The sequence below is a fragment of the Lottia gigantea genome, assembly GCF_000327385.1.
Source record: "Lottia gigantea unplaced genomic scaffold LOTGIsca_67, whole genome shotgun sequence".
Classification (NCBI taxonomy): Eukaryota; Metazoa; Mollusca; class Gastropoda; family Lottiidae; genus Lottia; species Lottia gigantea.
In genome coordinates, this window is record NW_008710284.1 from 1,704,880 (window position 1) to 1,715,843 (window position 10,964).

Sequence of the window (10,964 nt, forward strand, 5' to 3'; positions counted from 1 at the left end):
TAGTATTTACAGGGTTTCTCAATTAAATTATTTCGATTATTAATTGATTATTGATCAGTAATTTGCCATTGATAATCAATCTCAATTTGGTAATGGATACCCAGTCCTATTTTCACTGACTTTCTCAAATGTCATTACGAATATCATCATTTAAAATGGAGGTCTATATGATAAAATCACATGACCTTCCTTTTGCCTTTCAGTATATTATATACATAACAAATAACTAGAATATGTAATTCAGCCGGCCGTGTCACTACTGAATTTTGACTAGTAGTACCATAATCTCTAAAACAGAAATATTACATAAACAATTGATATATTGAGTACTATTTTAACAGTGAGAATGTTTAGTTAATGTTAATCTCAAAAAAACATAAATATATAAAGTTGGGATTAGACAATGTACGGTATACGATGTTGGATTATGGATACAGAAAATAATCGTGCACGCAGCGTGTCTGACGCTAGTTCTGTTGTCATTTGTATCAATAATCTGGCCTAGATCAAACCATCGTCTATTCCCAGCTTAAATCTCTAATTCAAAACAATAACATAAATGTATAGTTCTCCAATTGAAATAAATATATATATATAACATAATAATAATAATAAATAATTTGGACTAATTTAGAAAATAAATATTGAAGAGTATAAAAATAGAAGTAATGCTATAATAAAGGTAGAAATAATATTGAATTAAGTACTAGATCTATTTGAATATAAATAAGGCAAGAATGATTATAAATAAAATATTTTTTGTGACTATGGCAAGCAGCAAATTATTTATTTATATTTATATTTTGACTCTAAAAACATAAATATTCTCTGTATATGATAGTTTTAGTTTGACTGACTCGTTAGAAAATTTAACCAATGCTGATTGGATGAATAGGTGGGTAAGGTTCTAAAAATGAAATGAAATGAATGGAGTTTTACATCCTACTTTTCTGCACCATAAAGAAGGGCTATGCCATGCAGGGTACAATGAAGAAACGATTGCTAGGACAGCAGAATTAGCCTGTTTTTTTTTCAATTCCAACTGTCAAGGGATCTTTAACGTGCACAGCCTGTAGCACACGGGGCCTTGGTTTATAGTCCCATCCGAACGACTAGACATTCTTTCCCTTGTTGTATTTCGTCAAAATAAATGTCTATAAGCTAATATAACAATTAGAATGCATATATCTTGATATTGACTGAGATTCATAACTAAACTAAACAATAAAATTCAAAATAAACATGTCAATATGTACTTTACAAATTATCTTTGGTGTTTACTTAATAAATCTAAAAGGCAAGACTAGATGTTAATATGCCACTTAATGAAAATTGGCACAAAAATAGAATTCCCTTTTGGCAAGACTTCTAATTCTACTTGATAGAATATCATTTCAGCCATTTGTGTCATTTATCACCATTTAAATTCGATTTGTCAACAATTAAATGAGATAATTTCAGCCATATGTATCTCCTTTCAGAATTTAAATCTGATATGTCAACAATTAAATGAAGCCCTCATTCTTACGATAGATCTGAAAGATAATTTCAGCTATCTGTTTCAAAAATAAAATTTGATATATCTACAATTAAATAAGAGGTAAAGCTCTTAACCCTTTGGAAGATCTAGATGACTAGATGAAATCCTACTAAAATTATATTGCAGTAAAGCTTAAAACTGACTTCTATCAAGTGAAAAACCATACGAGTCTATTTTCAAAATGTAAATTTGATATATCTACAATTAAATAAGAGGTAAAGCTCTTAACCCTTTGGAAGATCTAGATGACTAGACAAAATTCTACTTAAATTATATCGCAGTAATGTTCTATCAAGTGATATTTTTATGTGTAAATGACAGTTAAGACCAAAGAATCTACCTTAAAGTTTGGCTAGAGCTCTGAAATCTATCATGGTAATGAATGGTAGAATGTGAGAATTAAAGAGTCTCTCCAAAGAGAGATAATCTCCAGCTTTACTGAAACTATCGAGAACTGTTGAATGTATAAAGACTGGATGATTACGTATCAAATGTAACTACAAGTATTAAAATGTATCACAGACTAATCTTAACTCATTCCAATCCATCCAGGATAGAAAAAACTTTCATTGTAATCATTGGCAAAATTTTTGGCAAGTTCTGAGTTGGGTCTAAATGGTTGATTGTAATATATGACCGTTCCTTTAGATAAAAACCCTGCCCACCATCCAAATGTCCCCACTGTCATGATAAAATGGTCACAAAGTGTCAACACCGCCATATCGACTTCCCTTCGAGTGCTATTTACAAAAATGACGTTGGGAACTTTAATGGCTGTCTTGGTCCATTTCATATCATTAGAACAGACGACAAAAAGAATCTCTTTCTTGATATGATCTGTCATATATTTCATAGCGTTTGCTAGATACTTTTTGTCAGCAACCTGGTAACCATGTTTACGAAAATATTCGGAAGCAATCATGTCTCCACGTCGGACGTGTATACCAACTAAAGAAATTTTTTGACGTGATTTATTATGAAACTTTACTGCATTCGATAAAACTCTTTTGGCTTTACTGATTATTTCTGGATGAAATTTTAACTGTTTTCTGATTTCAACTTTGTAATCTGCCCAGTAAACCCACGACTGAAAATATCCTTCGAAATAAATATCAGTGTTATTGGGAACTCTAAAAACGCTTGAGTCAAAACCAACATCAATTTTATCAACGTATTTACGAGTTTTAGTGCAGACTTGCATTCCTCGTTTGTTGACTGTTACGTTTGGAATTTGAAAAACTTCTTGAAGCAGCGCCATTTTATCTTCTGGCACTAGGAGAGTGAGGTTCATGGTTTTGGATAGCATGTATGAAAATGAGTATTGAAATAACAAGTTTCCAAGACCACCTTGATAAACTGTACATAAAAATCGTGGACGTCTGGCGTCAAAATAATAAACTGTGTCCATATTATTGTAGAGGTACTGGTAGACTTGATTAGACAAGTTCGTTTGTCGTGAACAGAAATAAAAAATAAACATAAAACTTAACACTGCTGCTATCCTACCTACAAAACAAAATATCAAATATATAGGGTGGGCGAGGGGAGGGGGGTGTGGTTGGATACACTGCGAGAAAATGTTTTTCAATCTTACTGGGTCAACACCTTGCAAGATCAAAGCTACATTCAAGTCTAAAAAGACTTATTTTAATTCTTCTTCTGTGCACCATACTGGGTCAATCTTATAATATTGCCAATAGTCAATTGACTTAGACTTGACTACTAACTATCATGCAGTGAAATGGGAAAATGAGAAACTCACTAACCTCTTTTGAAAAACAGTTTTTTCATCATTGTTGCAGTTCTACAACACCCGAACTCACTCTCCTTACAAACCATTATTTACATCATCTACAAACAAATGAAATAGAGTTTTACACCCTACTTTTCAATTCCTTATTAAGCTAATGAAATGATGTGGTTTTTAGAATGGTATTCTAGTTTAATATCCTACTTTTTTACTCCAGATTTGGATTAATTTCATAAAATTTTACATCCTTCTCCTTAAGTCAGTAAACTGATAGTATATCTTGAGCTATTTCTTTGTTCTGGAGACTGGAATTGGAGTCACCTTCATCCTATTAATTGCTTTGCAAAATTGACAGTAGCCTACCTTTCACAATTGGCAATTAAACTAGATAGACCAAAAACCTCAAAACTATCTCGGTCTACCATTCTGAAATAGAAAATTACACCCGATTCCCTTTAATGTTAGGAATCATTGCTGATTTCAACATTAAACCTTTTTGACATTGGAATTGGAAAGGGGCGGGGCTTGATCAACTTTGAAAAACTTTGCTAAAAGTTCAATAAAGCCCTCAAACAAGTTTTTTTTACGGAATTGCTCGCTGTAATATGAATATGTCAAGATAAACTTATAGGAAATTATCTAAAATAGCCAATATTTAGGCAAAAATCACAAAAAAACTCAATTAAAAGTTTTACCGAAACAGAACCGGATGTTGATTTCCGGTTTCAAAGGGCAGATAACTCAAATTGGGAATCAGACCACAACTTATTCATAATTTTATATGATGTTTGAAGACAACATGACGAAAACGTCCATTATAATATATACAAAGCATCGGTTAATCCTAAATACAATTTCCAATTTAATAATGTGCTGAACATACCATGAAGAACGGGTTAATGGGACGCTAAGCCATCGTTGATGGACTCAGCAGAAGTCCCAAATAAAAAGTTATCCACTCCCGTCCTGTGAAGGGCGCACTGACGGTTACTCGCTCAAAAGCCTAATGATGAATTAGATTTATGATTCTTTTGGTTATCGGTTACTTTTTACATTCAAAGTGATCACTGTTTAGAAAGTTAATCCCCACACCAATATCAATTTTAATCAGTTACTGTGATGAATATTAACAATCTACAACGATTTCCGATAAAATATACTCATCATTAATGAACTTTACATCAACAGCTGAATACTTTTGGTAGGTTTGGTTGAATATGAATCAAGTCGTGTCGGTTATCGGAGATTAATAAGTGTTCAAAGGATCAACTTACAAATGGAATGATTAAATCAATCAAGTACGACTACAAATGTAAACAAAATTCAAAATGGTGGCAAATAAAAATTATACAATATTATAAAGTCAGTGAATGATTTAGACGTCAATGGAATATTCTGCTGGTCAGAACAATATTCAATGTCTGGATTAGGAATTTTCTTGACATGGTCAATATTCGAAGTAAGTATATCTTTAAGATTTCATTTTATAATCGATCATTTTATTTAAAGATCCGAATGTCTCCCGCCATCGGTATATCATATATGATAAACCAGCGTTTCTATCAGACAGAGCAAGAAACGTTTATTTAACAAGGATAACAATTTAGGTTCCCGAGGATCCTGTCTACCAGCATTTAGCATCTTGGGTACAAATTATCGAATCTATCCGATACACATTAGAACTTAAGAAAACCTCTATACAATCCCTTTAATAATCTTATCTTCATTCCAGGATTACTGATCAAGTATCGAAATTTAGTTATAGTGTTTTTATGGTTTACAGTTATGATGCAAGTTACTCTGTGGTCTGATCAACAAGATATCACCCCACAAAACAAACATGAAAACAAAAAAATGAAGCGAAAAACTGGTGACAGTGTTTTCCCATCGGTAAAATAGAGTTATTTACTCATTTTGATATTTTAACAAACGTTTACGTTAAAGCAGCCACTAGGGCCATATTTTTCATGACTTCTATATTGCCAAGTCCCAAGGTTTAATAAGCCGCATAATCTGCTCGACTTTCACGTTAGACCATTTGTAACAGTAGGCCTATATTCTCACTTGGTGGGGCCCAGCCCCCACGGACCCCACCCTAACGACGGGGCTGCCTATATATAAGTATTTCTTTATCTCTTTCAGTGGGATATCTTTAATATTTGGAAAACTTCAGCGCCTTCGTATACAGTGGGCATGGAATCACCACGAGTTTTATATCACGTGGGTAACGAGACTCTTGCCATGACTGTCGTGACCGCCTACTTTGATTTGGGTCGTTTCAAAAAAGGTAACGAACTCCATTTTTCAACAGACACATACTTCGATTGGGCGTCGACGTTTTCGAACCTAATGCACCCATTAGTAGTCTATTCAGATTGTAAACGTTTCATTTCGCGGATGCGAAAATATCGAAATAACTTGCAAAATATCACCAAAATTTTATTCACCGACAGAAATAAATTCTGGAGTTATCAAATCGTAGATAAAATTAGCGAAATATATAAAAACCCTAGTTACCCGAAGCACCATCCAAATACTGTGGTACCCGGATACTCGTCCGCACAACATTCGAAATTCGCCGTAGTCGGAGACGCAATACGTGAAGACTACTTTCACACCGAGCATTACGCTTGGTTAGACGTTGGATATTTCCGCGACGTAGTGGATCGCAAGAAGAGATTTGTGTTACGAATTCCGGAAAAATTTGATCCGAAAAAAGTGTCAATGAACGAAGTGTTCCCCAAACCAACACCAGAGCCGACCATGGACAAAATCTTTAAGAAAAATATGGTTTGGATCGGCGGAGGGTATTTTTTCGGTCGACGGGACGTGCTGTTGAAGTTTGAGAAACAGTACCGTAATGCTGTGATGTATTTCATAGGACGTGGTCTAATGAACACCGACCAGCAAGTGTTATACTCTATGTTCACCAGCCGCGGACGGCGGAAACTTCAACCGAAAGTAGAGCTTCAGCTGTATACTCCGAGAGGAAACGGGAGCATCTGGTTTTATTTAGGATATTTGTGTTATACTGAGATAGGTTGATCCATTGAAAATTAAGAGTTCTGTTCATTCGTGTTAAGTTAATGTCCACTCCCACGTGAAGCTGATATCACAGACTAAGTTCTAATCCATACCGACACTATATGAATTGGGAATAATCCAAAGACAACCCTTTACAGGCTGAAGTAGCAGTCTACAATGGATTTCTTAATAATTTTGTAACGTAGCTTATCGATTCTTACTTGTAAATAACGATTCCAAACGTAGCCATATTCGCTTATCGAATCTGTGCATAGCTTGCCAACAAAGCCGTTAGGTGACAGCAGGTGTTCAAGGGAATTAGCATGTCTCCATGCTCACTATAATAGACTACAAATTAGGACAGTATGTGTTCATGCATTAGTTTCTTAAGTAATATTGGATCTAACTCATATTGAGTGGCCCTGGGATTACTCGACAGGCCAAGAGCACCCCCACCCCCCAACAAGTTTCAAGGTTTACCGTGGATGAATATTCACGAAATATAGAAAAACTAAATATATTTTATTGTATATAATATTGTAATATGTAATGAGAGAAATATCCTTAATATGGCGAGGAAGTGAGAAGGTTTATAAATCTCCTATGTAAAACACTGGCCGAGTAACGAAGAGGTCAACCAATCATATGTCTTGATTCCATTCAGATGAAAAATCTTAAAGTTAGAACGTTACTTCCAACACTGTCCTAATTATGTGTTTATATAAATAACGAAATGTGGAGAGAATATACACAAAAAAATCTCATAGTTTTGTCTTTTTAAAAAAGTTTTTGGCCAATGTTTATCCATATACTTCAAAGTTCAAGGCCCTTTTAACTTCACTTTCACATTAGAAACCAATCAACCAAGTTCTGTCACTGATTAGTCCAAATCCAAACACATTTGAGTCCTTTCAAACCCAATGTTCAGTTCCATATTTTAGCAAGGGTAGCTCCAAAGATTCACGCTCAGTCGTACAATGTTAAGTCCAATCAAACGCTTGTAAGTCCAATCAAACGCTTGTAAGTCCAATCAAACGCTTGAAAGTCCACGCACTTCTAAATCCACCCACTTACTGAGCCTTAAGCCAAATGTTCAGCCTTACCCCCATGATTTACATTTTAGTCTGATGTGGGGAGATCTTACCGAATATACTGCGATCCGTGGTGGATTTCCTCTGTGGTAAGGGAGGGGGTGGGGGCGAGCCACTCCTTGAAGGGGGTAGTCTAGGAGCTTCACTGCGTACCGACGGGACAGCAAGAGGTGGCGGAGATAAGTCACCCCTTGAAGGAAGTGACCTCGGAGCCTCACTGCGTAGCGGTGGGGGAAGGGGTCCCAGTATTTCACCCTGATCCGGGGGCGGGGGTGGTGGCGAAGGTGGTTTCGTGTGAGCTGAAAAAGTAATAATAAAAATTAAACTGAGCTATAAATCACAAATCATGATATCAAATTTAATGGAGTTTTACTTCCTTCTATTTATAGATATACCAATGAAGGCCGATATTGGGTCGCGAGGTAGGAATATGGTGTATCACTATCAGAGCGTCCCAGTGTCTCTTTGCGGATTTAATAGGACACTAGTGATGGTTAGGGGTAAGGAAAATTTTCTAACATAGGCATCGGCAAACTACCTAAATACGCTATTGATCCAGGGGCTCATAAAGAAGAAAAAGAAAATATACCTTGCTTGACTAATGACGAAGGATACGATTTTTTGTCCATTTTGGCCACCTCAGGGGGCGGAAAATCAGATATTTTGTGGAATTTAAACCTCTCTTCAAAAGCTGTAAATAAATTGGAGAAAAAACTTAATGGGAATATTTCCAATGTCTTTTACGTCAAATTATATTTGTAGACAAAGATTCCACTAAGATTATTTGGTATTATTGATACTGGATATATATCCATTGGTTTTAATTGTAATAAACTTACGGTCATTTGGCGGAGTCCAAGACGATCTGTCACGAACTGGAAGAGCTGGTGCATTCGGATTACTGGCTTTAGGTCGTAAAGCATTCGGGTTCCTAGTCGGGGGAGGAGCGGGTCTACCCACCGTAACGGGTTTATTCAAGGGCGGTAAATCACTTAATTTTCTGGAGGGGAGGGGCGGAGGGTTCCCTTCGTTGACTTGAGATGTGCTCTTTCTTCGTGGCTGGTCCCTAAGAGATGAACTGTTGTTGGACAGGGGTCCCAACGTCTGCGCTTTGTTTCCCTGAAACGACAATCAATAATTTAGCATGAGGAATTAGTTTCGTCTCTACGGGGGTAGGGGTATTTTTGGGTGACTGGAATTGTTTGCTTGTGCGGATTTTTATTTCAATTATTAGGACAAGATAATGACCAATACGTACCCTATTCATTCTTGATTTTTCTTCAAGTTGTTAACATTTTGTAAAAGTATTGACTTCACATGGCTAATCCAACTTTAAACTCTAAATATAACTCTAAACTATAACTATAAATTCCTCAAAAATTCACTAAACTGAAATAAAAGAAGAGAGTTATTTACAATACTACGTACCACAGTTAAAATTGACATACAAAATATAGTTATCTCCCTTGCATCGTATTCCTATTCTATGTTGTCAACGTCAATACTTTCGTCTTATGTTGGTTTAGAACACTGGCTTTTTGTGGTCGCTTGCGAGTTGGATTGTCGTCTATAGATAGATGCCGTGGGTTCGAATCCCCCTCAAACTATTGATGCCACGACCAGTGCTTCTGGTCCGATGTGTTCCAATAATGAATAAATGAATTCATAAATATCAACTATTTATTTGCCAAAAGGAAAGGAACCAAATATGAGGAAGAGTCGTTTATTTTATTTCAATAGAAATATTTTAGGTTTTACATTTCAAATAATTGTGACTGTCTATATCACCCGAGTTTGGCTTATATAAAGATAATTATTCTAATCTTAAAAGAGGTGAAGAGAAGAGGAGGGAGGTGAAGGGAAGGGAGAGGGGAAGGGAGAGGGGAAGGGAGAGGGGAAGGGGGGGGGGGGGCTTTGTACCCCAAGAAAAATGGTTTATATCCCCACTTTTTTTAACAAATTTAACGAGATGATTTTTAAATTAAACCCTAAAATCAAGCCAGAACACACCAAATCAATTCTATTTTTCAACCATCTCTCGAAATATCCTGTTTAAATGGAAAGCGTATAATAAGTCGAAGATAATAACCCTCACCCACATCCTGTTGTTGGTGTATATAGATATCAAAATATTTTATTATTGTAGGTCTATATATATATCAATATAGCTCATTGACACAATGCCAGATTTCCGTGGTCAGAATATGATCCTTGTTGAGTCAATTTAGAAGTAAACCATACACTCCGATATTGACACAAGAGAGTGACTTTTGTCAAAAGATTGATGTAATCTATTTTAAGTGTTTCCTAAATTTCTAAGCCATTTGGCGATATCTATATAATTAGCACTGAGTTAAGGGAATTTCCACCGTTATCAGAGAATCATGTGTAATTTCAGTTTTGTGGGGTCGGGTGTTAGGGGTAGGTTTCTATGGCTATTAGGGAGGGGCATTCCCAATGTTAGTAATGTCGGCAATGGATTGAAAGAGAATGCAAAATTTTCAAAATGATCGAAATGTCGTATTGTATTTGAAACAGGACAGGTAAAGTGACATTTTCATAACGGTAAATTTCACTTTCTCCCCAACGGTAAACACTTTCATCGTCTTGAATATATAGAAAGGTTCACAAATATGTAAAGGCTTAGATTGAACAAAAAGGGCAGAAAGTCCGTACCTCTAGTCAAAATTGATGAATCCTAGGGTCTGCCCCTTTGCCCGTGGCACCTTAAAAGTTCGAATTTCGACAAAAATTAAGAGAATTTGATAAAAACTTACCAAAAAATCTTCCGCACCTCGCCTTGCTGTCTATCATCCAAAATTCGTGTATACGTCATAAAAGGGCAATGAGGAAGTTTATTACATACTTAAAATGTATTGAAAATTAATCGAGATGAGCTATAGACTAGATTATCAAGTCCTTTTACATTCTTTTTTTTAAATTGCTATACTAGATTTTGATAATACATCAAGATTCAAGTCTATTATGTTGTATTTTGTGCATTAGATAAATAATATTTACTTAGAAATGAGTCATTCATAAAATACAGTGTAGGTCTATATGGGGTAAAATATAAAACATGTTTGCCCTAGGCCCTACTATTCCATTGTATTATATAATATGTCCCCGTAGCTGGTTTAAAGGATATTTATTACTGCTAGTTAATTACTGTGACAAATGTCAATTAGGGTGGAGGAGGGGGGTGGGCTGGCCGTGCCCCTCCTTTCGAATCACCTCTTGACACGACGGGCTTGGAGGGGTGGGGTGTCGTTCTCCTTCTTACGAATCACCTCCTGACACGCGGGGCATCTTAAGCGAGACAGAGTTTGCCAATCCTGAGAGCAAAGTCGTGAAATTTGCCCTTGACTGAATGTTAAAGCATTTGGCTAAAGACAACAGTTACAGGATTCTTAATAAACAAGAGTTACTCCCCTTAGACCGTTCCAAGCAATACAAAAATGATATGGAAGGCCAAAAAGCACGAGTGTCAAAGCAGAGATATGTCGGCTTTGGAGAAACGAGTTAACTGTCAGGGTCCTGTCAAAATCTACCCAATGGC

General features: G+C 35.9%; 2 protein-coding genes across 2 annotated transcripts; both read right to left on the reverse strand.

The window, feature by feature from the left end:
- Positions 1 to 2,069: 2,069 nt before the first annotated feature.
- LOTGIDRAFT_167590 (hypothetical protein) lies at positions 2,070 to 3,715 on the reverse strand (the record flags this gene model as incomplete). Its single annotated transcript, XM_009065081.1, has 3 exons — positions 2,070 to 3,046; positions 3,307 to 3,308; positions 3,654 to 3,715. 3 exons carry the CDS (start codon positions 3,713 to 3,715, stop codon positions 2,070 to 2,072), a joined length of 1,041 nt encoding a protein of 346 aa, XP_009063329.1.
- A 3,101-nt stretch (positions 3,716 to 6,816) lies between these two features.
- LOTGIDRAFT_235655 (hypothetical protein) lies at positions 6,817 to 10,215 on the reverse strand. Its single transcript, XM_009065082.1, has 5 exons — positions 10,183 to 10,215; positions 8,664 to 8,794; positions 8,245 to 8,524; positions 7,995 to 8,096; positions 6,817 to 7,704 (listed from the first exon to the last, which is right to left on the reverse strand). Exons 2-5 carry the CDS (start codon positions 8,670 to 8,672, stop codon positions 7,427 to 7,429), a joined length of 669 nt encoding a protein of 222 aa, XP_009063330.1. The 5' UTR covers positions 8,673 to 8,794; positions 10,183 to 10,215; the 3' UTR covers positions 6,817 to 7,426.
- Positions 10,216 to 10,964: the final 749 nt, after the last annotated feature.

Coding starts and splice junctions, on each gene's coding strand:
- LOTGIDRAFT_235655 (XM_009065082.1), bottom strand. Junction 8,097..8,244: donor TTGGACTCCGCCAAATGACC/GTAAGTTTATTA, acceptor ATTTATTTACAG/CTTTTGAAGAGAGGTTTAAA. Junction 7,705..7,994: donor TTCGTCATTAGTCAAGCAAG/GTATATTTTCTT, acceptor TTACTTTTTCAG/CTCACACGAAACCACCTTCG.